This window comes from Vulpes vulpes, chromosome 2 (assembly GCF_048418805.1).
Source record: "Vulpes vulpes isolate BD-2025 chromosome 2, VulVul3, whole genome shotgun sequence".
NCBI classification, from domain to species: Eukaryota; Metazoa; Chordata; class Mammalia; order Carnivora; family Canidae; genus Vulpes; species Vulpes vulpes.
Window position 1 is genome coordinate 121,541,548 of NC_132781.1, and position 24,002 is coordinate 121,565,549.

Here is a 24,002-nt window from a genome sequence, read left to right on the forward strand (position 1 = left end):
GGCAGTTAAAGGCACATCTTTGTTGACATGTCACTATTATCATACTCCTTCATTTAACGGTGACCCAAGGGTTCTTAGGGCTAGGATTTCCCTCCCCTCCCCACCCCATGGCAGCTGGGACATCACTCAGATAAATATGGAAGGCAGCAACTTCAGTAGAATTTTCTGTTTTGCCATCAAGTTCACCCATAAGAGGCCAATTCTCAGCCAGCCCTCTCAAACATTTAGGTCATTGAGTTACTTTTTTTTAGTTGTACAACAAAGATGAAAATTTTCAAATCCCTATATAAGATGCATTCTAGTAGTAATGGTGTTTGTCTTGTCACTAGTAGTAATGGTGTTTATCTTGTCAATGGTGTTTATCTTGACAGTGTTAACTGTCACCAGTTATGGATGGTAAACTCTTCTGTTAGGTAGGTAAGAGAATAATTGTCAGAAAGTGATGGGGGCTGGGAAGGATGCTCAGAAATTCTGGGTGTCTAGCCTTTTCTTGGCTCAGTTTCCTTTTCATGTCTTGTTTAGAAATGGTTATGAATTAAGAATGTGGGGACAGAGTAAGAGGAAGGAATGAAGTGAAGACTGTGCAAGTTAGGGAAGGAATGCCCGCAAGCCCCACAGTGATGAGAATTCCAAAGGAGGGGAGGGGGCCCAAGTCCTCAGGGCTCTGCCAGCAGAAATCTGCTAAAAGCATTGAGGCATTGCAGGCAGCAGTGGGTGCCTGTGGGATCTGCATCGGTACATTCATTTTGTATGATTAGTAGCAAACCAACTAAAAGAATCCACCAAGCCCTCAGAACAGATGGTTCCTGGGTAACAGGATGTCCCCTTGTCTTTGAACAAACATTGTCTTTGAAAACACTAAAGTCATAATACAGGATCCTAATTGGGTCTCGTCATCTTCGGGAAGAACACCAGTTCTTTGAGCCAGTGTTTTTTAAAAAAAACTGTGGTTGTAACCCATTAATGTTGTGACCCAATTTAATGGATCTTTGACCAGCATTTTTTAGTGGAAAGTAATGGAAAAAATGCATCTCATATGTATAGTTTCCTGACATGTGTGTATACAAAAGGGTGTATGTGCTAGGTTGTGATGGGAAATGTTCTTACTGTGAATCAAGCTCTAAAAAGTAGGAAAGTATTGAGTTTAGGTGACTTTAAAAGGAAAAGGAGCAATGATTGTGGCAGGTAATTGATTGAGTGGACAAACACTGCCTAACCGTTATTAATAGGTACATATGCTTGTGGACTGTATGTGTGTGAGCGCCTGTGTAAGTGTGTGTGTATACATGTGAGTGTCTGTGTGTGTGATCTGATTCTGCTGTGAGGTCTAGGCAACAGTATGCTTTCTCCTAAGAATAAGAAGCCTAAGATTGAAGGGCACCGGGGTGGTAGTCGGTTAAGCATCTGACTTCAGCTCAGGTCATGATCTTGGGGTCCTGGGATCGAGCCCCCTTGTTGGGCTCCCTGCTCAGCAGGGATTCTGCTTGTTTCGCTCCTTCTCCCTCTGCCCTTCCCCCTGTTCGTGTTCTGTCTCTCTCTCAAAGAAATAAATAAAATAATAAAAAAAGAAGTCCTAAGATTGATAAGTTTATTTAAGGATATATTGCTTAGTATGATAATGATTTCAGAAAATCTTTTTTTTTTTTGATTCCAGAAAATCTGATGGGCAAACCTGTTACCCTTCATTAAAGCACTTGAGATGCAAGAGATGTGCCTTTTGCCATTGGCTTAAAGTTGTAAGTCTTTAATTTTTTTTTCCAGTCACAGTATGTTTGCCTAAGCACAAGCTGGTCAACTGTACAATAGTAGCATAAATTTTCATAATTTATACTATGGAGAAAAAGTGTCAATTGAGTTAGTTATGGTACTTGGCTCTATCAGGGGGCAAATCCCTTGAATATAGTTCTCTGATGGATCCCTAGAAAAACACTAATGTTGCCTTAGGTTTCCAAACAAAATGAAAAATGTTTCTACCTTTGCTTTTCCTGTCAGCCTGTAAGGTCTCCTATCCGGTGACAAGTTATGTCTAGAAGACAAAGCAATATCTGACAGGTACCAGGGGAAGAACTTCTGTAGGAAGATGAGACCTGTGACGTTCTGAAACTCAGAGACACATTATCACCTTTTAGTGGAACATTTATTAATACTTGTCAGGTGCCGAGAGAGAGAGAGAGAGAGAGAGAGAGAGAGATGTAAAATGACAAATGTCTTCTTCATCAGAGGTCAGCTTCGCAGCCTGTGGGCTCAGTGGGTGTAGGCAGTATGTTCCATGAGGCTGAGGAGTTGGGCTCCGTCACCTCTGACGCAAAGCAAGGACCTTGATCTTCAGTAATGCTTGATGCTCTAGTCAGTTTTTGATAAGTACACACTATTGGCTAGATGAGGCTCTGATTGTCATCCCTTCCAAGGAAACAGATCACTACCACCTCCATCTCCACATTGAAAACAATCAAAAGCATAAATGCGCCTGGTGCTTTGTACAGAATGTCAGGCAATTCTTAACAGTTGGCCCAAAAATGAATCCAAATGAGAGGCGTGTGACAAGCAGATGGCTACATGGCTTACTCAGGGAAGAGAGAACGCAACAGGAATGCTCTATGTTTAGGGAACTAGAGCATGTTCAGAATGGAGGGGCATCTGCCAACTACTCCCTTCTTACGAGATCCAACAGACTCTTTTCCCAATCTGAAAGTGGTCCCCCTGAAGCTGACATGGTTCCAAGGTAGAAAATAATAGGTTTCCGTTGCCATGTCCTCTGACACTTTGATCAGGGTTTATCTTACACTGGGTATCACTAATTCTTCCAGAACCTGGGTTTCTGGGACTTGCTGTTCATTTAGCAGCAACCTACAGTCTCTGTATTTATTTGACTGAAATAAATGAATCCACAGCATTTTTCATCATAAATATAATGCCCTGGGAGAGAATACAGCAGCAAACCAGACAGACAAGGTTTCCAGGGGCCCCAGTACCCAGGACAGTGCCCAGCACACAGTAGGCACTGAATAAATATTCACCGAATGAATGAAGGCATGAATAATGACTGGGCAGAGGTTGTGGAGGCCACAATAGCGTTTCTTCTAACTGCGTTGAGTCTCTGAAACCACCGACTTCCGTCTCATCTGTTAGCAACATTTAATTTTTTCTTGGCCAGTGTTATATTTGAATTTGATTCATACACTAAAAATTATGGACCATTATAAATATCTTAGATTTCCTCTCTGGGTACCCTTTTCTGGCCAAATCTTCAGAGTAAAGAGATATTAAACTGCACGGCACTATCCCTAACTTGCCTGTAAGGATTTACTAAAATAAAATAGAATTATCTTATCCAACCTACACAAACAAAAAGTTCTGAAATCGTTTTTCTGTACAAATGCAGAATGATATTATTAACCATAGCATTAACTTAGTTCAGTTCCTCAATTATACTGTTGCCTTGAACTTTCACAATTTTTTTCTTCCATCATAAACATGACAATTCAGTTAGTAAGGAATTGTTTTTCCATTAGCAATGTCAGTTCCTTATAACATGAGCTAATATTCTCAACAGTTTTTATCCACAGTTATCATATCTTTGCTTAAGAGTCCCTACTTTCAAAGGAAAATCTGTAATAGCACAATGGAAAATGAAGTACAATCTTTGTATAGGTAAATGTAGTGTAAGTAGTGGATAATTGAAGAGCTTATATATCATATCCTATTATTATTCTCAGTGGCTGAATGCTAATCAGTTAACTGCCTTTAAGCTACATATTTTTCAATACAATTAAAACACACAGTCTCACCATAGATGTAAATGGCTTATTAAAGGCCTTTATATGGCAATAGTATCATAGGTCAGAGATGAATGGTGTTTCTCATTTGCTAGCCACTTGGGTCAAGTTTACTTTAAGCAGGAAACATATTTATACAAGTAATCGTAACACAAATGGCCTCTTGAGAAAAGCTGTTTGTGAGGGTTTAACATTTTTGAAGTATGCTTTTGTATATCTTCTGAATGGGTATTTTAGAGGCACTGGGCCAAAGTGCCTTAAAACCATGTTCCTTCACCTCAGCGTCATTGCTGCTGATGCTCCCTGGATGCTCATGAAGACGAATGGTGTATACACTTTTAAGGGTGAGGTGAGAGAGGATCAGGGGCTTGAGCCACCTTCCCTGGAACAGCATTCTTCAGGACTTTGTTACTTAAAGCATGGAGAGGGGAGGGCACCAGCCCCTCAGCCTCCCTCCCCCCAGCATGTAGAAATACACAAATTGCACCCTAGACCCACCAAACTGGCATCTACACTCAAACCCAATCTGCTTGTGATTTGTAAGCACCACCTGGGACTCTAGAGCCTCTGTTTTCTGGGGACCCGCCACAAGTTGTGTCCCTTTCTCTTTCCTCCTCACTTCTGGGATCTACCTCTTTCGAAGAAAGCATCCCCTCAGCCCATGTTTCCTTTCTTTCTCAGCACTCCCACACCCCAGACTCAAATGAATTTACCAGCATCTGATGTTTTTGCTTTTATCAAGAGAACACTTCCCATGCTGTCCATCTGACATCTTCCTGAAGCTTCCTGCTGCCGAATAATTTTGGGAAATTCAAGACATGGTAAGGACTTCCAAAGCTAGGCATTTATTCTGCTTTCCTGAGGCTAGGATTCCTATCCTTTGTTTATTCTGCATGGAAAGCCCATCCTTCTAAGCTGACCACCAGAACCCAATCTCCCCTTGCCATTTTAGTCTCTTCTGTTCTTGGAGAGGGGGTGGATTTCTTCAACCCAGTTTCTACTCATGGAACACAACCTTCCCCTAACCTAGCCATAAGCTTCTCTGCTAATATACGTGGGGGTATTGAAAGGACGAGAGGGCATCATGCCAGATGTTTGGGGGAAATCAGAGTTTACTCAGTAGAAGGAATTGTATGCAGTTACTAATGACCCACGTGGCAGCCCCCTGAACACATTTCATTTGGCCACACCTTTGCATTGAGAGGCTGAGCCTACAGCAGGTGCCTGTAGGCAACTGGACATCCACACACCCAGACTGACCAGCCAGTTGGCCCCTAGAAGCAATTTGATCCCTCTGTTCCAAACTGTGCTGGGGTAAAGGGCTCTGCAGAAGAGTGAACTGGGCATTTAGAAGCGCGTTGCTTACATATTCAGGCTCTGTGGGCCAGGGGTTAGTGCAGCCATTGGTCAAGGGAATAATCTGGGGTCAACTGGGTGAGGACCGCTCAGCCTCCTCTGGAGTGGTCGGCACCCAGAAGAGATTTCTTTAATCAGAGGACACTGGCAGGGGGAGAAACAAAATTGCTTTTTGGCCATAGTGAGTCCGAGGACCGCGTTTGCAGCTTCCATTCTTCTTGAGACCAACAAACCAATTTTTTTCAGCGTGCTTCTTGGATGTGTAGGTGTTGTAATGGTTTTCCTCCAGCCTTTCCAGGAACAAACATTCCTCATTCGGTGTCTGCTAAAAAGATAAGACCAAAACAGAGTAGACTTATTAGTGATTGGTTTTCAATGAGGTTTCTCTGTTTACTAGCCATGCACCCTTGGGTGAGTTTACTGAGGCTCTTTGTGCTTTAGTTTCTTTCTTTTTTTTTTTTCTTTTTTTCAGGAAAATTGAGATGATACTGGAACCTATCTCAGAGAGCAATGGTTAATGGTAATGATTTAGAATAGGATGCGTCTGCACATAATGAGCCTTCAAAATTCATTTGCTGTTTTTGTCAGCATCCCTTCCATGCTGTCCTCAGGATCCTGGAATTTCCCATTGGGGAAATCCTGGATGACCATAAGCATGTTAAGAGCAGGGCTTGGCCTTTTGTCTCTGTAAAGGCCTGGCACAGGGACATGCCCCTGAAAAAAAGCCAAAATAGGTAAAACCAGACTGTGATGTGGTGGGGATTTTTAAGTTTGGACTTGAAAAATAAATGAAAGCCTACTAATGTTATTTTCTGTCCTGGTGATTTTCACTAACAATATCAGGATTTTTACCTGATTTAGCATTGTTGGGATCATAAACACTTGCACAAAACATGTCCTAAGCATAAAACATATCCTGGAATTTAAGGTTTTTGAAAAGTGAAAATAGCTTTATTCTTTCCTATGTATAAAAAACTACTTACAGAAAGATTTGTACTTTTAAAAAAATCACAACTTTACTTTATAAAAAAAGAAAGAAAAAATTAAAAAACCACCCCAAATCCACCCACCCAGATATGGGGAACTGTCAACAGTCAATGAACATACTCTCTCACATCTTTATGTATGTACAAATGGAGAGACATAGATATGTCCATATGGATATAGGCTGATGAGGTTATCAAAATGGCATGCTATATCTGCTTTAAAAAAATGGGAAATAAACCTATGAAAACATTCAATATCAAAAGAAAATGCAAATCAAAAACAATTTAACATGTTGGCTGTGATATTTGCAAAGAATAAAAAAATTTGCAATACTTAGTATTATGAGAGCATAGGAAATAGGGACTTTCATGCACTGTTGGTGAGATAAATTGTGGCAATTTTCTGAGGGTAGTTTGGCAATATATATTATTTTTGACCCAGCAGTGTCATTTGTAGGAATTGAGCCTTAGGAAGTAGTTGAGCAAGTGTAAAACAGTATTTTCAAAGATGATCTTTGAAGTACTGGATATAATGGAAATACATTGGAAGCAACCTCAATCTTCATGGAAAGGTGATTGGTTAAGTGGATAGGGTACACCCAGACAGTGGAATCCAGTGCGGTTGCAAATTTATTAAGCTGGAGAGATTACTACAACATCGTAAATAGTGCAGTTACTTTAAAAATATCTACCCACAATTACTGTTTTACCTGGAGTTCATCGATTAGAAAGTGGGAAGAACCCCAGGCATTTGAACTTTCTATGCATCAAGATTTTAGAATACATTTATTATATTTAATTTAATATATTATTACATATAAAACCCTTATGCTGTATATTGACTTTGCTCCAGTTCCAAATCCTGTGATCTCAATATTTCTTCCCCCACAGTGGTAGATGATGCCCTTTCTGGTGGTTTCCAGTCTTATTGCTTGTTATTCTTTATTCATGGGCATGTTTGTGATTTTGAATGTAGGCCTCCCTTAGGGAAGAGGTGGAAACTTGTTGGCCTTGTGTCTACTCTCCCAAACACAGAGTCTTGCACATGACAGGTGCTCTGCAGAGAGATGATGAGTTTAACTTGACTCTTGAGAACATGGAAAGCAGTCAGTAAAGTTCCCTCTGATTAGGAAGAAGCCATGTAACTGGAAGTTTCTTGTTTCTTATTCACCTGTTGTCTAGTGCAATGACCGCTCAATGAGACACTATGGATCTTTTTAGAATAAGATGGGACATCAGTGTACTATTTAATTGGGTGACTCTGCTGTCTCTAAAGGAACTTATCTAGATGTTAGTTTTTGATGCACATTGTTGAGTGTGGGAGGAGGTAGGCAGTGTTGGACCTGTGTGGGTTGCCCACTCCCCTGTAGGGAGGGTACCCCATGACACCCCTCAGTGGGCGTCAGGCCTGAGTTCTGTGACGAAGCTGAGGACAGCCATGTCCCTCACCTGATGTCTCTGTTACACTAGAGCAGCTGACACACACAGGACAGCTGAGTCACAGGCTGAGTCAGCAGGCTGAATTGGAGGAGTGCCGTCTGTCCCTCAACGAGGATTTGTCAGTAGTTGTTATGCACTTGGTACAGAGCCAGGGGCCTGGAGATCAACTGTTGATTCATGACTCTTTTAAAAATTTTTCTCTTTTTTTATCTTTAGCACACTTTTTCCCCAACTGTATGGGTCACATATGGCTACTATAGGAAATTTGGATCATACAGGCATTCACATATTATAAAATCAGCCCCATACCATCCCTAGAGATAAATATATTAAATATGTTTTGATATATAGCCTTTCAAACTTATTTTTTAAAATAATATGTCTTTTCCACAGATATAAAATTTGTATCGGGGTAGATTAATCCCTAAAACTGGTTAAGAGTGTGAACTGAGTTCTGAGATATTTTAGAACTTGTCATTACTGGAGAAATATATAGATTATTAGGCATAATATATTAAGATTACCCTCTGAATATTTCAAGTGAAGTACGGTGATGGCCAAGACTACAGTGGGAGCCTAGAGGAAATTGGATTTGGGAGTTCTCCCTCAATATTTTTAGACAAATAAAAGAAGATTGCATTACATATCAAAACTGATTTAAAAGAAGGAAAACCCATAAACCATAAACATAAAGTAGGAAATAATGAGGATAAAGGATTTATACACTTATTATTTGTCTTATAGCTCTCATTGTTGGAGCATCTCCCATGTGTCAGAAACATTGGTGGATGGGTTCTGTGCATCGTCTCTCTGATCCCTTGTAACTCTTGTATGTGGTAGTCACTATCCATTACTATCCTTATTTTAGACAAGGCTCAGAGGAGGCAAGTAACTTGCCAAAGTTGCAGTGAATTGAGATTCAGTTTTGAGTCAGATTCAGTGATTGATTGGTTGATTGATTTTTATTACCAACTGGAAGAACCACCTTAAAAAAATCTACTTCCTATGTAGCAGTCACTGCCTAGCTCCAACTCCTTTGAAGTTGTCCCATTTGATCCACATTTCAGGGAACAGCCATAGGAGACTGCTCAATACTGACAGTCTCATCTCCTGACCCCTAGCAGGTGACATGAAAAATCAAAATTGTGTTCACATCCTGAGGCCTGACTGAAGTTACAGCTTCAAGAGACAGTCTTCTGTGCTCATTGCCACTTGGCAATTTGATGTAAGTCAAAGGGAGCTTGAGACCAAAGTCCCCTCCTGGCTGCCTTTTTTTGTAGACATCTTCATAAAAGGAAAGAAAGGCATTTGGCCAAGCTTCAATGATCATTTTGATAGGATATAAAGAAAGGATCATTGAAATTCAGAAATAATTTCAGAACTTGGGTCCATTGGCTTTAGTTCTCTTTCCATTTCAATCTTTTACCAGAGATACAACGAGGGGCAAAATCACATTGTCGGTCTCTCTTTTCTCAGGAAGATCAATATAGGCTGAGTCAAACCTGTGTAAAGCATTAACCAGGGGAGGGATGGAGCAGAAGATGTGGAGAGTTTTTAGCTACTGAATAAACTCACACTGTGCTTCTCAAGGACAGGGATGTAGCTCGTTCATCTTCACCTTCCCTACAGTACTTAGACACAGGAGGCCCATGATAATGGTCATTGGATGACATGGGACATGCTAGACCTAGGCTCTATAATTTTTGCCAAAAGCATAGAGAACACAGTAATGTCATGTGGTGGCACTCAAGAAATATTTTTGGAATGAATGAATGAAATGGGAATAGGTATCCTGCAATGATTGACTGATGAGTTACTAAAATCTCAATCAATGTCTCCTCTGTGTCTAGGCGATAGTATGTTTGAGTATTTTGAGAGACTATCACAAGAAACTCTTTCATGCCTGAACCTAAAATAAGGCAAGGTGGAGGGTGGGAATCCTGCTGGAAAAAATAACAAACAGAGACTAATTGTTGCTTTATAGTTTGCATTACTCAACGTAACACGATTTCTGGAAACCTCAAACTTTGGCCATGTCTGGAAGCATATTGGCCTCATACTTACTGAGCCGTACAGAAGCCCATCGGTGTCCATGGCCAAGTACTGGCCAGTCTCGGTGCTCTTTATATACACCTCCCCCACGCTTTCCGCGCTGAGCTGCAGCTGAACTGAAACAAAAATAACACGGGCAAAAGTAAATAAACACTGAACATTTGTCGATAGGGCCTGGCGGCCAGGACAGTCAGCCATGGAAAATTCTGCTCATTCGTTTGTCCGTGCCCTCAAGGATGAGCCTCAAATTAATCAAAACATAGAAATACAGTTCCTTTTTCTTTGCCCTCCAAAGAAAGCTGTCCTTTGGGAATTAGGTTCCTGAGAGGAGGAGAGATGCTGGTGGGTGTGCTCACCATCCCCCTGCGTGTTGCAGGATGACCCCTTGTGCTCTTCCTCTGTCTCTGTCCCCTCCTGGCCAATGGAGGTCACCACATTTGCCTTCCTTGGGGCTGGAGCATGGGCAGCTGGCCAGCCTGGGTGTGCTTGATTTAATTATCAACCTGCTTGGGCCGGGGTGGGGGTGGGGTGGAGTATTCAGGGCCCCTGCCTGTGAGGCGTGGGAGCTTCTCGAGGGGCAGATGGTTATTTTTAAAAATCTGATAGCTTTCTTTTTCCCAGACAGAGAGGTTCCCAGGAAGTTGGGTTGGTTGGTGCCTCTGTAACTCAGGGAACTCTCCCACAATGAAGTTCGGTCAGCTGCCAGCCTCCGCGGCAGCCCAGCTGGCATAGAGGCAGCGGGGAACCCCAGCTTCTAATTGGGAAAACAAAGGAGTTGCCCGGAGATGTAGGGATGGGAACACTGGTTCTCACCCTGGGGTGATTCCGTTCACCAGGAGACATCGGACCGTGTCTGGAGGCATTTTGGGTTGTGCTGGCTGCAGTGAGGGTAGTGGTCCTGGCATTTGGTACGCGGAGGCCAGGGATGCTGTGCCACATTCTTCAGTGCTCAGGGCGCCCCCCACAACAAGGAACTATTCAGCTCAGAAGGTCAGTAGTGTTGAAGTTGGGAAATTCTGAGATTGAGAGCAAGGATTTAAGTTCCTCTGAGTTGAACTCCCCCTTTATACTGATTAATACCCCTAAGGAGCCTTGCTCACTGCTAGACCACTAGCTGGATTACGACACCCACTCAATGATTCTGCATTTGTTCATTCTCCCCCTGGTGGCTCTGGAGAGAGGTCCTTTGATGGCTCACAGTTGAGAAGCAAAATTTAACTCTGGACTCTCTGGACAATTTCTTTGCTCACCAGACTGTCACAGCCATTGTTATTACTAGGGGTAGAAACTCTAAGTGAGGACTAGCGAGCACCCCATTCTCTGGGAGGACGAGCTGACCTCCTGAAGGGTTAGCCTAGTCAGAGGCCGAGGGACAGCATGGGCTGGAAGGAACGCCAGGCTTTGGTTGGCAGCTGGAGACCTCTTATCGCCTTTTCCTTGTTTTCATGTTTTATTTCTTTGAATAAGAAATACATTCACAGATTTTGAACTCGGAAACCATAGAAGAGGAGATGTGAAGAGTTTCTCTTCTGTTGCCTCTGTCTCCCAGCCGCCCACATGTAATAACAGGGGTACAGTGGTAAACAGGATAGATGAGACCCCTGTCCTTCCTCCCAGGGCACATTCTCCAGGGATCAGGAGAGACAGAGACGAACACATAAACCCCTCCTACATATATTTTGCGTATCTCCTTCTAGAGAGACTTTATGCACATCTGGGCAAATCCATTTTATCCTTCCTGCCTTTTTTTTTTTTTTTTTACATAAATGGTATGATACACACACAACTGTGTACCTTGTTTTGTTTTGTTTGCTTGCTTAACAACTAACTGGAGATCTTGCCAGTTCAGTACTGAAGGAGTTAACCTCATTCTTTCTGTCAGCTGCACCGTGTTCTCCTACGTGGCTATACCATCATCTTAACCGCTTCCTTATTAATATGGACATATTTTCTTATTTCCCTCTGTTTTCCTTATCTTCTGATTCATCCTAAGAGTGATACATCGTTACTCACCCTTACCAAAGATGCATGTCTCTTATTCTTGGGAGTGTTTGCTACAGAGACTCAGGTCTCCTCTAGCTCCCTGTGGTCACTGGCATTTATCTAATTCACAGGAAGGAAAGCAGAAGCCACTGACCTCCTTTCCCACGGGTCTTCTTGATTTAGGTTAGTCCGAGAGGGGAGTCATGAGACAACAAGCCAGGAGGCCTCCCTCATGATCTGAGCCTCCTCACTAGCCTCACACCATACAACTTGCTCGTTCATCATGCACCCTGCCCCACCCATTTAACATCCCCTACACGTCTAGCTCTTTCCCACCTCAGGATTCTTGCACGCGCTTCATGCTTTGTCTGTGCATTCTTCCCCCTGATATGATCAAAGGCATCCTTCTCCTCCTCCAGGCACCAGCCTAAATGCCCCCTCCTCAGAGAGGCCTTCCCCCACCCCAGTCCCCTACTGCTGTCCATACACACCGTGCCCCTGCCAGTGCCACCTTAGATCGCATATCGTCATCTTTCTCAGGCCTTGGTTTCCTTTGTGGCAGTTTATACAGCACACAGTTGTTTTTGTCACTTTGGCTTTTGCTTGTTGATTTCTGCCTCCTTGGGAGAAGGTACACTTGGGAGACACAGCGGGGACCTTCTCTGTCCTGTCGCCCATGGGTCTACAGCACCTCACACAGTGCTTAACCCTCCAGTTCAGCCAAGATATATTTGTTGAATGGATGATGCTAGGCTAACATTTGCAGAGAGGATTCCGCTGTCCATCATCAGTAAGCTGTGCACTTTGAATTACTTTTCCGGTAATGCTTTGTGGGGTGAAGTAAGAGGGACCAAGTTGAGAGCTTTACAGGATCTCCCACCAGCCAGCGGGGTGACCTCGGAGAGGCTCCTTAACCTCGAGCCCACAGACTCCTTCTCAGTAACATGGGAGGGCTTTGGATTCAGTCTCTTTTGTTTTCCCCAGCTCTGACAGTCTATGAAGCAAGTCAATACCTTCTATAGCAATGCTGCACAACAGAATCTTGTTCAGCTGTAAAAAGGAATGGAGTCCTATTATGTGCTACAGCATAGATGAGCCTTGAAAACATGTTGAGTGAAAGAAACCAGTCACAAAGGACCACATATTTTATGGTTCTATTGAAATGAAATGTCCAGAATGGACAGACCCAGAGACGCAGGACATGGATTTGTGGTAGCCAGGGGCTGAGGAGGATGGTGGGGAGAGCAAAGGGGAATTATGGTTGAGAGGTACAGGGTTTCTTTGGCAGTTGATGAATGTTCTTAAATTGATTGTGGAGATAGTCACAACTCTGTGAATATAAAAACCATTGACTTGTACACCATAAGTGGGTCAATTCTATGGTATGTGAATAAAATCTCAATAAATTTTTTTTCTTTTTTTAGTGCTCTGTATTTTCATTGGATTTGATGGTTTTCAGAGAAGCTTTACATATATTTTTCTGCCAGTTTCTCAGCATAATCCTGCATGTTTAAGAGAGACCAAGGGAAGGGGCTGTGTACCGATCACCTCAATGTGGCAGGCATTGTGCTAGATTCTGTCATGGGATAAACAGTATAAATTTCATGTGTGGGTTCCAGAATCAAACTGCATGAATTCAAATTCTGGCTTGGCTATGCATTAGCTGTGTGATCACTGGGCAAGGTATGTAGCTCTGTTGGCTTCTGTGTGATGATAGTATCTGCTTCATGCATTTGTTTTGAGGATTAAATGATCTAGTGCATGGAGAGGGCACAGGACCATTTCTGTCATTTCCACTGAGCTGCAGTGACTTCACTGCTTTTCCCAGCATTCCCTGGGGGAAGGTGACAGAGGCTTTGTCCTATAGGTGAGAAGACTGAAGCTTGCCAACAGCCTGTTTTACCCAAGATCATACTTAGGATCAGGAGTAACATCTTGAGGGATCCCTGGGTGGCTCAACAGTTTAGAGCCTGCCTTTGGCCCAGGGCATGATCCTGGAGTCCTGGGATTGAGTCCTGCATTGGGCTCCCTGCATGGAGCCTGCTTCTCTCTCTGCCTCTCTCTCTGTGTCTCTCATGAATAAATAAATAAACCTAAAAAAAAAAAAAAAAAGAAAGAAAGAAGGAGTAACATCTTGACGAGACTCCAGCTCTGAGTATTGCAAGTATCCTGTTTTTTCTTCTCTTTTATAAAACACCTTGGGCTCCAGTGATGGGAAAGATGGATCCAAATCCAGCCAGATTCTCTTTTCTTGGACCTTCTTCTGTTCAAGGTCAGATACAAGATGGCGGGTGGTCATCCAGGATCCCGTTTGTAGCTACAGAATGGAGTGATGTTAGTTGCCTAGGACATTTTTCCAACTACCCACCCATTATGTAGGTATTTATTCAAATATGTTATAGGAACTGCGGAAATCCCAAAGGACAGGTCCTTGTGTGTACTCAAGGAAGATTTTTTTAAAATAGACTTTATATTTTAGAGCAGTTTAAGGTTCACAGCAAAAATGAAGGGAAGGTGCAGTGATTTCCCATATATTCCCTGCTGCCATACGTGTGCAATCCCTCCCTATCAACACCCTGTCACAGTGGTACATTTGTCACAGCTGATGAACCTACACTGACACATCATTATCGGCAAGGAGGGTTTTTTAGAGAGCTTTTCATTTCCTAGTTCTCTTCTGTGCCTTACACAGTCTCCATTCGTCTTTCTGGGGGGAGGGGGTGTAGGTAGAGTCCCCTTTGCCGTCTGCGGCCTCCCATCTTGGCCGGGGAGGGCCTCACCGAGGTAAACACAAGCCAGAGCGGCTGGGCCGGACTCGGCCCTGGGCCGTGGGGCCCAGCACCGGGGCTGTCGCACTGGTGAGAGTTCGTCTCAGGAGTTTCCTCTGTAAATATTATTTCTCCAGGATGTCCAAGTTTCATAGCTCATTTTCACTGGATTTCTTTCTGGCTGGGTTTCCTAAACATATATCCTCTGCGAGCAGGCCTGGCAGGAAGGAGTAACACCCAGCCGGGGCGCTCGTGGAACCGCCGAGGTGTCCCGCTCCCCGGAGTCACTTCACCCCCCACACCCGGTCCCCGAATCTGCAGGCTCGGCAGCTGCTGCCCAGGAGGGGTGAGGAGGGGCGGGGGGGGGGGGGGCTTGACAGGGGGGTTGGGGGGGAGGCGGGGAGGTCTAGACCCAGGCTACTGAAACCCAGCGCTGTCAAGCTAAAGGCCAACACAAGGGCAACAGCTACAACAGAAACTCTCTTCTCTCTCATATGTCTGCATTAGGTATTAGTACATAGAGTGGCTACACGTATGTATTAGAGAGATAGAAGATATATATATATTCTTTTTCAAAGAAAAGCAGAAAACAATGTATCATTAAAAAAAAGCAAATTGCAAAGAATACTGATAGCAAATCTTTGATGAAATTCTGTAAAAAACACAGAACTGCATAGGTCATGCATATAGAGGGAGTAAAATGAGAAACTGTGCAGTAGAGTCAGACCAAACTCATACCAGTTGCTGCTCTGGGGAGGATGAGGAGGAGGGCTGAGTCTGTGGAGGGCAGTGGGAGGAACTTGCCCTTTGTCCCAGGTCTTCATTTCTTTAAAAACACAATTCTGAGGCAAGCCCAGTCACCAGTTGACTCTGGGTCCGTCTAGGTGATGGGGCTGCTGGTGACTGTGACATCTCCTTTTCGGGGCAATAGTTGATGTATAAGGCTCTGCTCTTAGTCAACAGGCACTCAGAGCCGGCCAAAGCTCCTGTTTCTTGCTCCTGACCGCTCCTGTGATGCTCCACAACCCAGCTCAGGCTTGATCCAGGCACTGTGTAGACCCGAACACGGGTATCCAGGAAGGTGTTCTTCTTGACAGATGACAGGGAGCCAGGAAAGCTGATGAGGCAGGACAGGGCTGAGAGGGCCCTAGGGCCACAGATTCTCTGCTCAGTTCCTTCCAGCACCTTCTACCAGGTTAACTAACACCTCAGCAAAAGGGAAGGAGCAGCGTTTTATCTCATGCAGGGAATTTAGGACTTGCTATCTGTGACAGGAAGGTCCTGAAGATGAAAGGGCAAGTGCTTTTTGAAAAATGAGACAAGTCATTTAGTCCATGGAGTACTTACTGTTCCACAGTTCTGAAATGGGAATAGGCACTTTTGACTTAGCAGAAGAAATGGAAGCAATTTTTCTTTAAAAAAATGTTTAAGGGACGCCTGGGTGGCTCAGCCATTTGGCTCATGCCTTCAGCCCAGGGCGTGATCCTGGAGTCCTGGGATCGAGTCCCACATCAGCCTCCCTGCATGGAGCCTGCTTCTCCCTCTGCCTATGTCTCTGCTTCTCTCTCTCTCTCTCTCTTTCTCTGTGTGTGTCTCTTAGGAATAAATAAATAAAATCTTTAAATAAAAAAATTCTTTTTAATTGCTATTTTATTTCTTTATTTTTAAATTTCTTTGTTTGGTCACCAGATTTTTGTTTGTTTTGTTTGTTTTTTTAATTTTTATTTATGATAGTCACACACACACACACACACAGAGGCAGAGACATAGGCAGAGGCAGAAGCAGGCTCCATGCACCGGGAGCCCGACGTAATCTCTTAGGGGCCAAAGGCAGGCGCCAAACAGCTGCACCACCCAGGGATCCCAGGTCACCAGTTCTTATAGCTTCCACGGCCTGCATAGGCACAGAGGCTCTGCTTCTGCCTGGGGCTCCTGCCTTCTCTCCCCTCAGTCACCCTCTTCTCCCCTCACCAGCAGATTTTTAAAAGCTCCTCTAGATACACATATGTTTCCGAGAGAAATTCAGATTTATAAAGCCTTATCAAAAAAAGGTACTACAAGAAGATTGTAAGTGTTTGCTTGGTGGGCTTGTGACCATCATGTCCCTAGTAGAATCCAGAGTCCTGCTTCTTGACTAGGAAATGCGTAAGGGTGTGCTGGTTTAGGAGTGGCCCATTGATCAAAAATAAATGTCAAAATACTGAAATGTAATTTCCACCTTTGTGGATCGTGCTTTTCCCTGCCCTGTGCTTCTAGTTTGGATCCCTTCATGGGTCTTTTTACTTGGAGGAACCTGCATAAAGGTGAACCCAGAGCTTTTGGGTGGATATAGCAGCCCCTACATAGGCAGTCTACCTTTTTTTCCTGGAGAATTCTGTCTGTATCTTTGGTTTTCTCTTCTCCACAGTGCCTTCCATTAGCTCTTAGCAGCACCTTATTCACAGTAAGATACATGATTCTTACTTTCCAAGGATAGAAAGAAGGAAAAGGTCTTATGAGCCTGCCACTGCCAAGCTGAAGGGAGCTTTGGAGTGCCGCACCATGGTTCCAAGCCCCCAGCCATCATAGCATCATCCACTCCTGCCCTAGAAATTTTTAAAGATAAGATTACAACTGGTGCATTCAGGGGACAGATGAGTGCAGAGGGAGGTTCTGCTTCTGTAGCACGTCCATGGCCTTTAAACCTGCTTCCCACCTCTGCTCTACAAAGAGAGGCCAAAAGAGATTACGTGCCTAGTTTATTCTGGGTTGGAGACTTCCTGTCCTTTGCCGTGTTTACCCAAAGTGAGGTCAGCCTCATTCAGAACTCGGTGAGGTTGTTTTATGTCAGTGGCATTTATAATTAAAACGTAGCCACAAGTTGGGCTCCATAAAACATTAGAGAAAGATGGAGAAGAAAAAAAATGAGTTTATGGAAAAAAAATTCCAGTGGTTTGGAATACATATATATATGAAAAAGACTTTTCTTAGAATGTGTAAAGGTGTCTGCTTCTGCTTTAGGGTCTGAAAAAAAGATGCCTGGAAAATTTTAATGTAGTCCATGGCCTGTGTGATATTATGAAAAAGAAGTCTATCTAGAAGAATCTCTTCTGTATAACCAGATAAGGAGTGAGGGGAGAAGGGGCAGAGAGTCCTCTGGCATCACATCCCACCTCTGTGGGAGCACCCTGCAGAGGGGAGCAGTCTGCTGCTGACCTGCCTGGCTCTCTGGCTTCTGCCAACAGGGCCCAGTTCTGCCCACCTTGGTGATCTGGAAAGCCGTCTTGACTTTCAGCCCATGCTGGTGGGGAGCAAAGCGCCTTTACCATGAGGTGCCGAGCCATAGCACACTAGACACTGGAAGTCTGGACTGCCCCAAAACAAGGAGGCGGGAGGGATTTCACTGAAGAGGAGTCTGCTCCTTATAAAGAGTGCAAAGTACCATTCCTTTGACCAGTGAACTCCCTTTAGTGCCTTTAGGATGTGGTTTGATTTATAAATATTTGATTGGCACACACTTTGCTCAGGAACATTTCCATTTGTGCGGTGAGCAGTGCCAGGAATCCTGCTCCCCACATAGCCTCTTGTGTGCTTGGGCAGGCAAGGGGGTGTGGTCACCGAGGAGGCTGCAGATTTGGGATGCTGTGAACTTGTTCTTCTCCAGTTACTATTCAGGTATTCATCCTATTGAGGAACAAATCATGTCCCCTTTTGCCTGAGAGGAAATTCCAGCAGGAAGAGCAGAATCAAACGTGGAGCCCCTCCTTATTTTGCCCACAACAGCTCTCTCCAGCAGAGAAGTTAGACAGGCCAGGGCTGGCTGGGCCAGGGCCTGGGCACATTTCTCCTACATTCCAGGACTTGAGAGCTTCAAACCTAGACAGTCCCGGTGACACCGAGATGAAGAGTAACACTAAATCCAGTGAGCAAGGCTAACATTCATTTAACTTATCAGACCGCAGAGATCACATGGTTATAGGAAGAAAGTCAAGTCAGTCTAGGAGTGATGATGATGATAAATAACATTATTTGAGCACCCACTATGTGCCTGGCAGTGTATATGACACTTTTAAGGTCCCTATTTTTCTATGGCATGGGAACTGTTTTTAAAATGAAGAAACTGAGGCCTGTGAAATCACTTCCCCAGGTGTTCAATAGGTATCTACAATATATTGTTGAATTTGAATTTATCTGCCACCAATATAATTCATTCTCTCATCAAATTAATATTTATTGGGCATTATACCAAGTACCAGTCAATGTACTAGACACAAAATTGCATTGTTGAGCTATAAGAGTCAAAGTCCCCATCCTCAGGGAGCCTAGTGGGGGAGAAAACCATTAAGTAACCACATGGATAAGTTTAATTATAACTGCAAGGAGATATGGATGGTACAAGAGGAACTCCTCAAATCTGTATCCAAAATGGAACTGGTCATCTTTCCCTTTGCCTGTTCCTCTTCCAGGAGCCTCCCTCTCAAGGTGATGCCATCATCTACCCATGCCCCAAAGGGAAGCCACAGGAGTCACCATGAATCTTCTTGCAACTTAACATCCATTGCCTTGGCTCATGGTCTGCAGCTCTTACTCTGATGTTGCCTGGCTTTCCTAGAATGGCGTTGTAACAGATGGCCACAGCCTGTATTGATGATTGCCTACAGCCATGATTTGGGGAGTTATGAAGGGCAAACCAAAAACATCTTCCCTACTGGCGAGAGATTCTTACCAGTGGGGCCGTTTTACACAGGTCTACGTTGCAATCAATACAAGCTGCATACAAGCACCTGTCATAGGTTCATACCACTCCAAAAAAGGCCTTGTGTTAGGTACTTAGAAACTTACTTTCCTGGAATTAGGAAGACGATAAGTTTTGAAAACATCCTAGTTTTGCCCATGGCAGATCTGCAGGTTGTAGACAAAGAGAAGCTATGAAGAATTATTTTTTGCCTTGTAGAGCTGGAGGGCATGCAGTTCTATTTTGTATAATTTATGTAGATTTATTTCAATATTTGATTGGGTTTTAGAAATATTCTTCCTGGCATTAGTCTTAAGGGTATGGCTCTGTACCTGTGACTACAATCTCTAGTCATGCTCAAACTGATGACCTAGGAATAGAAACCGTCCTCTCACCAGACTGTGCTAATCAGCCAGGGTCATCCACTCTCTCCACCCCGAGCGCCTTCCAGATGGACTCGGATTCAGAATAACCCTTGAAATGAAGAGTGTATGTGGCAGTACCGCTACTGGGCAGCAGAGGGCGACAGAACTACACTCAATGGGTCCATCCATGCCCGGGAGTCCTCCTGCCTGCAGGATCTTTTAAGACTTTTCAGCCTGTCAGACACACAGGACAGTGTTATTATTCCCATTCTCCAGGTGAGAAAGTTGAATATCAATATTTTCCCCAAGATTAGACGGTTGGGAACACTGGAGACATCTACAGTGCTAGACAGGAGGGGTGACTGGAAGGGTCCTTGGGCTGAGGAACTTGACACTTATTTTGCAGAACATTTTATGCAAAATGGGGAGAATGGTCATTGTTCAGTGCTGTTCCAGTTAGAAAGTGACAGTGCAGCAATATGAACTCAAGCTTTCTGACTCTAAATCTAGGGCCTCCCTTAGTCTGCAGAGAGTATGTGGATTATCCTGTTTTTCTGGTATTGACAAATACAGAGATGGATTTCTGCTCACTCATCCCACCTTACTCTGATTTCTGTCCTCCTTGGGCCTTGTTCTTAGTTCTAGAGTAAATAAATAAGCCAACACAACTCTGAATGTTGCCAGAGAGGCCCTGAATCAAAATGTGAATCTAGACCCTTGACCTTCCTGGGAGATAATGTTATAGAAAAGATGAAGTGAAGGTCCTCAAATACTATACTGTATTTCCACAGGCTGGGTTGAATATATGGAAGTCCGGATATGATGATGATGAAGATATGATGACAACAGCAATATTGTACTGATCTGTTGTTACCCTGAGCCAGGCACTGTGCTGGGGACTTTCTTCTTCAATTATCTCATTTAATCCTCCTAAGAAACCAGTGAGGCAAATGAGTATTAGTCTTATCTTACAAGTGAGAAAAGTGAGGCCAGGAAGATTACGTAATTAGCCCAGGTTCACTTGGCAAATAGTCGATCCAGCATTACTTGGATGTAGATCTCCTCACACCCACTCCAGTGGCCTTCTTGTGCTGAGTTCCAAGGGTTCTTGACATCTTAGGTCAGGCGGCTGAATTCACAGCACTTGCAGAAGTTGTCCCAATGTTACATACCCAGAATGCAATCGATAATGTTAATGATGGGATGACAACAATGAAATCACATGCCATTTGTACAGAAATTCCAGTACTTGGAAGTCCTAATTGTAGTGTCTTGTTTTCCCAGAATTCAAGATTTCTCAGAAAAGCCAGTCTAACCCTGAGGAACACATCATCATGGTTCTTTCCCTTGAGATTCTGAGCATCAGAGAGCATTCCCATTGGTTCAGAAAATGGGTGAGACTTATCAGAAACATTTAAAATTCCAAAGGAATTAAAGCTTCTTTGCCTTGTGGTGTGGGGGCAGATTACATGAATTGTGTAGCTTGCCTCACGCAATGGACTACAATCTAAGTCCATTTATTTGCAGTAAATGTTACTTAGATATATTTGTTTAATGTACTAAATGGAGTCTTTTTTGCCTCACTCTGGTACCTAGTTTTCATCATCAAGTATAAGGCATTCTCTAGGCCGATTGGAAGATAAGCCATCAAGACAAAACCCCCTGAAAATATATAACCCTGCAGCTGCAAGCCCCAACATCAGCCTTCCTCCTCCGTTTCTCAAGGGTATGCCTGGTGAGTGGGAAGGAAGAGACAATGCCTTCTAATCCATAAATGGTGGCTTCTCCACCCCATGACCTTTGCATCTAAGAGTAGAATGAGCACCACTGAGGTGGTCATTTGTGCTTCCAGTCTGCAACCTTTGGTGCATATTACACAAATAATTAAGACTGTTTGGTATATAAACCATCAAGGTCAGTAGTTTGCATTCCATTTAAAGCCTGTTCTATAGAACCTCACTTGCTATCTCTGCTATTATTATCTATCTCCTGGTTTCCCGTATGCATTTCTTCTTTTGATTCAGAGTGTGCTTTACCCGTAGATCACTAACCCTTTAAGCAAGAACCAGTTCTGACTTTTGGCTTCTCTATAACAGCTAATGCTTCAGTGGTGCTTAGGGAATCCCTGATAATGTCACGATAGGACCCAGACCCCTAATATCAAATGTACACACCACTTTGAGAAGTACTAAAGCAGAAGGAAGAGATTTTTGTTCCTAGATAGTCAAGAAGATTCTTTTCTCTAAAGTCATACCTCCATTTATCAACACCATCTGAGAGCTGAGCTGGCAGGAAAGCCTGGAAGAGATAGTCAGCATTTGGCTCCCATTGCTCCCGCCCTCCCGCTTCTATAAGGTCTGGAGAATGACTTTACCCCTCCCAGTCACCACAACCACATCTGCATGATAGGCCAAGCAAAAGCTGCATAATTTATGATGTGTAAGACTATGATTATGAACTAGGATTTCACAAATCAAGCCCAGTGGAAACATAACCTGGAGAGTCCGTTAACATGAAACTGAGCCCACGTCTTTGTGTAGGGTTCACTGCCCCTGCCCCATGTGGCTCTTCCTGTCAGAGAGCAGGCGGGGCCCTCACCAGCCTTGGGGGCCAGGCCTTTCTTCACTAGTTACAGAAACCCAGAACAGTTGAACGCTGGCGGCCATATCAGATCTCAAAGCAGTTGTGTTAGGTCAACAGATAGTCCTTTTAAAACCTTGAAATAGGACCCCTTTAGGTAGACTGTAGCTCTCACAGTGTGTTATTATCCAAACCTAGACCCTGCGCACATTTATATCACCCTGCCTCTGAGTGTGTCATGCAGAAAAAGGGTACCCATAGGTACACATCCTCCCTTCTTGCATCCTTGACTAAGGAAGACAGCAGGAAGGCAGGAGGCCACAAGAGAGATGGGTGCTTACTGTGCTGGTCGCTCCTGTCCCTTGTCCCATCCACTGTGCCATCTGGAAGGATCCTCAGGAAGTGGCCCCCGTTGCTACAGTAGAGGAGTTTGGGCTTCATGTAATTCCCCGGAGGCAGATTAAACTTCTCCATCAGGGCAGTGAAGGTTGTGATTTCCCCTTCAGCCATGGCTCTGCAGCTGCTGGTTATGGTGCTTTCAAGGCTGGAAGAAATTAAACAACCTTGTAGAATGTCCCACTGGCAAAGGTGCCGCGTACCCTTTCAAGAAGGGAAGGAGAGCCTCAGCGCTCAGGGTTCTGAGTCGGGGAGTAACCACAGACTGCCCAGGTGATGGCCACAGGAAACAGGCCTGGGTGGTGGGCAGCGGTTAAGGAAGAAAGGTCTCTGGCATGGGAGGGATTTTCAGGACGTTTCTCACTTCCCAATTGGACACAGCTTTGGTCCAGGCTGTGCATTTTTTAGAATTTCAAATTTAATCACTTGGGCAAGGGAAAAAAAAATAATGTCTTGGTCCCTCCTTCTGATCCACACATATCCTCAAATTAAACACTGAAGTTGCACTAAAATAACACCTGGGTTATTTTGTGGGCTGAAACCCACAAAAGCCGAGAGGCCGGCACTGAGGTTTTGCTCTCCATCCTCCCACAGTTTTGGCTGGGGGACTGCCGGCCCCATGTACGCAGATAGCTCTGAGAACCTGAGTGTTCGGGACCCCTAGGAAAGGGATGGAGGTCTTTCAGACCACCCACAATAGGGACAGCCTCGGGTTAATGTGTAAAGGCTTTGCTGGTGGGAGCAGAACCAGAGTGGGGAACAAGCACTTGGCCCGTGTTATGTGGGGATCTAAAGGGCAGACACTCTACCAAAGGAGGTTTTATGAGACCGATCGTTATGAAGCATCTACCAGTTATGCTTCCCCAGCTTCCCCTATGTCCTCATATCACACAGAGAAGGTGGGTCTGTCCCTTGTACAGAGGCCATCTTCATCCTACGTATCTTCTAGAGAGACATAGTTATTCTGACACAGATGCCACCAGATTATACATTATGATCCTCTAATATTGTGTATACACACTCTGTAGAAATTTATATTATCAGTGTAAAAATGCATCAGTGACACAAGGCTCAGTTTTAAAATGCTAAACTAATGAATGTTAGAATTCTAAAACATCTTCTTGTCCCACCACTTAGGAGGACAAAGCACTGGTGACTACAGGGCTACGCAAGGAAGAGGAGAAGAGGAGCTAGGAAACTGCTGTGGGAGCTTCCTTACCAGAGTGAGTAGGTGCTGACTGTGCATAGTGATCATCAAGTGGCCTTACAATAACCATGATCATCATCATTGACATATTCTGGGTACAGGTTAGCTCATGTAACCTTCTTTATTACTCTTTGAGGCAGACATTCATAGTATCTCCATTTTTTTCTAAAATGACACAGAAGCTTATAGATGTTTGATGGCCTGTCCAAGGTCAACAGCTTCTACTTGGTGGTGCGGAGCCTCAAAAGGAGTGTGTTGAAACAGAGCCATCACTTGCCCTCAGTGAAGTGACTTCAATGAAACTGCAGTATCATTGCTGCAATTGGGATTTTTACCTCTTGTCTGGCACATACATCTGCCCCCATGAGCTTTTTATTCA

The 24,002-nt window shown here is 43.9% G+C and overlaps 1 protein-coding gene across 7 annotated transcripts in view; it reads right to left on the reverse strand.

The window, feature by feature from the left end:
* Positions 1 to 2,118: 2,118 nt before the first annotated feature.
* The window catches only part of FGF1 (fibroblast growth factor 1), an 86,853-nt gene continuing 64,969 nt past the window's right edge, over positions 2,119 to 24,002 (reverse strand). For 4 of the 7 annotated variants that reach the window (XM_026018244.2, XM_072749880.1, XM_026018254.2 and 1 more), the window contains 3 exons: positions 22,362 to 22,564; positions 9,623 to 9,726; positions 2,119 to 5,457 (listed from right to left, as the gene is read on the reverse strand). In XM_026018244.2, the coding sequence (XP_025874029.1) occupies positions 5,263 to 5,457; positions 9,623 to 9,726; positions 22,362 to 22,530 (468 nt within the window). In that variant the 5' untranslated portion in view covers positions 22,531 to 22,564 and the 3' untranslated portion in view covers positions 2,119 to 5,262. The remainder of the gene's footprint in view (positions 5,458 to 9,622; positions 9,727 to 22,361; positions 22,565 to 24,002) is intronic. The other 3 variants (XM_026018263.2, XM_072749882.1, XM_072749879.1) reach the window with 1 other exon arrangement.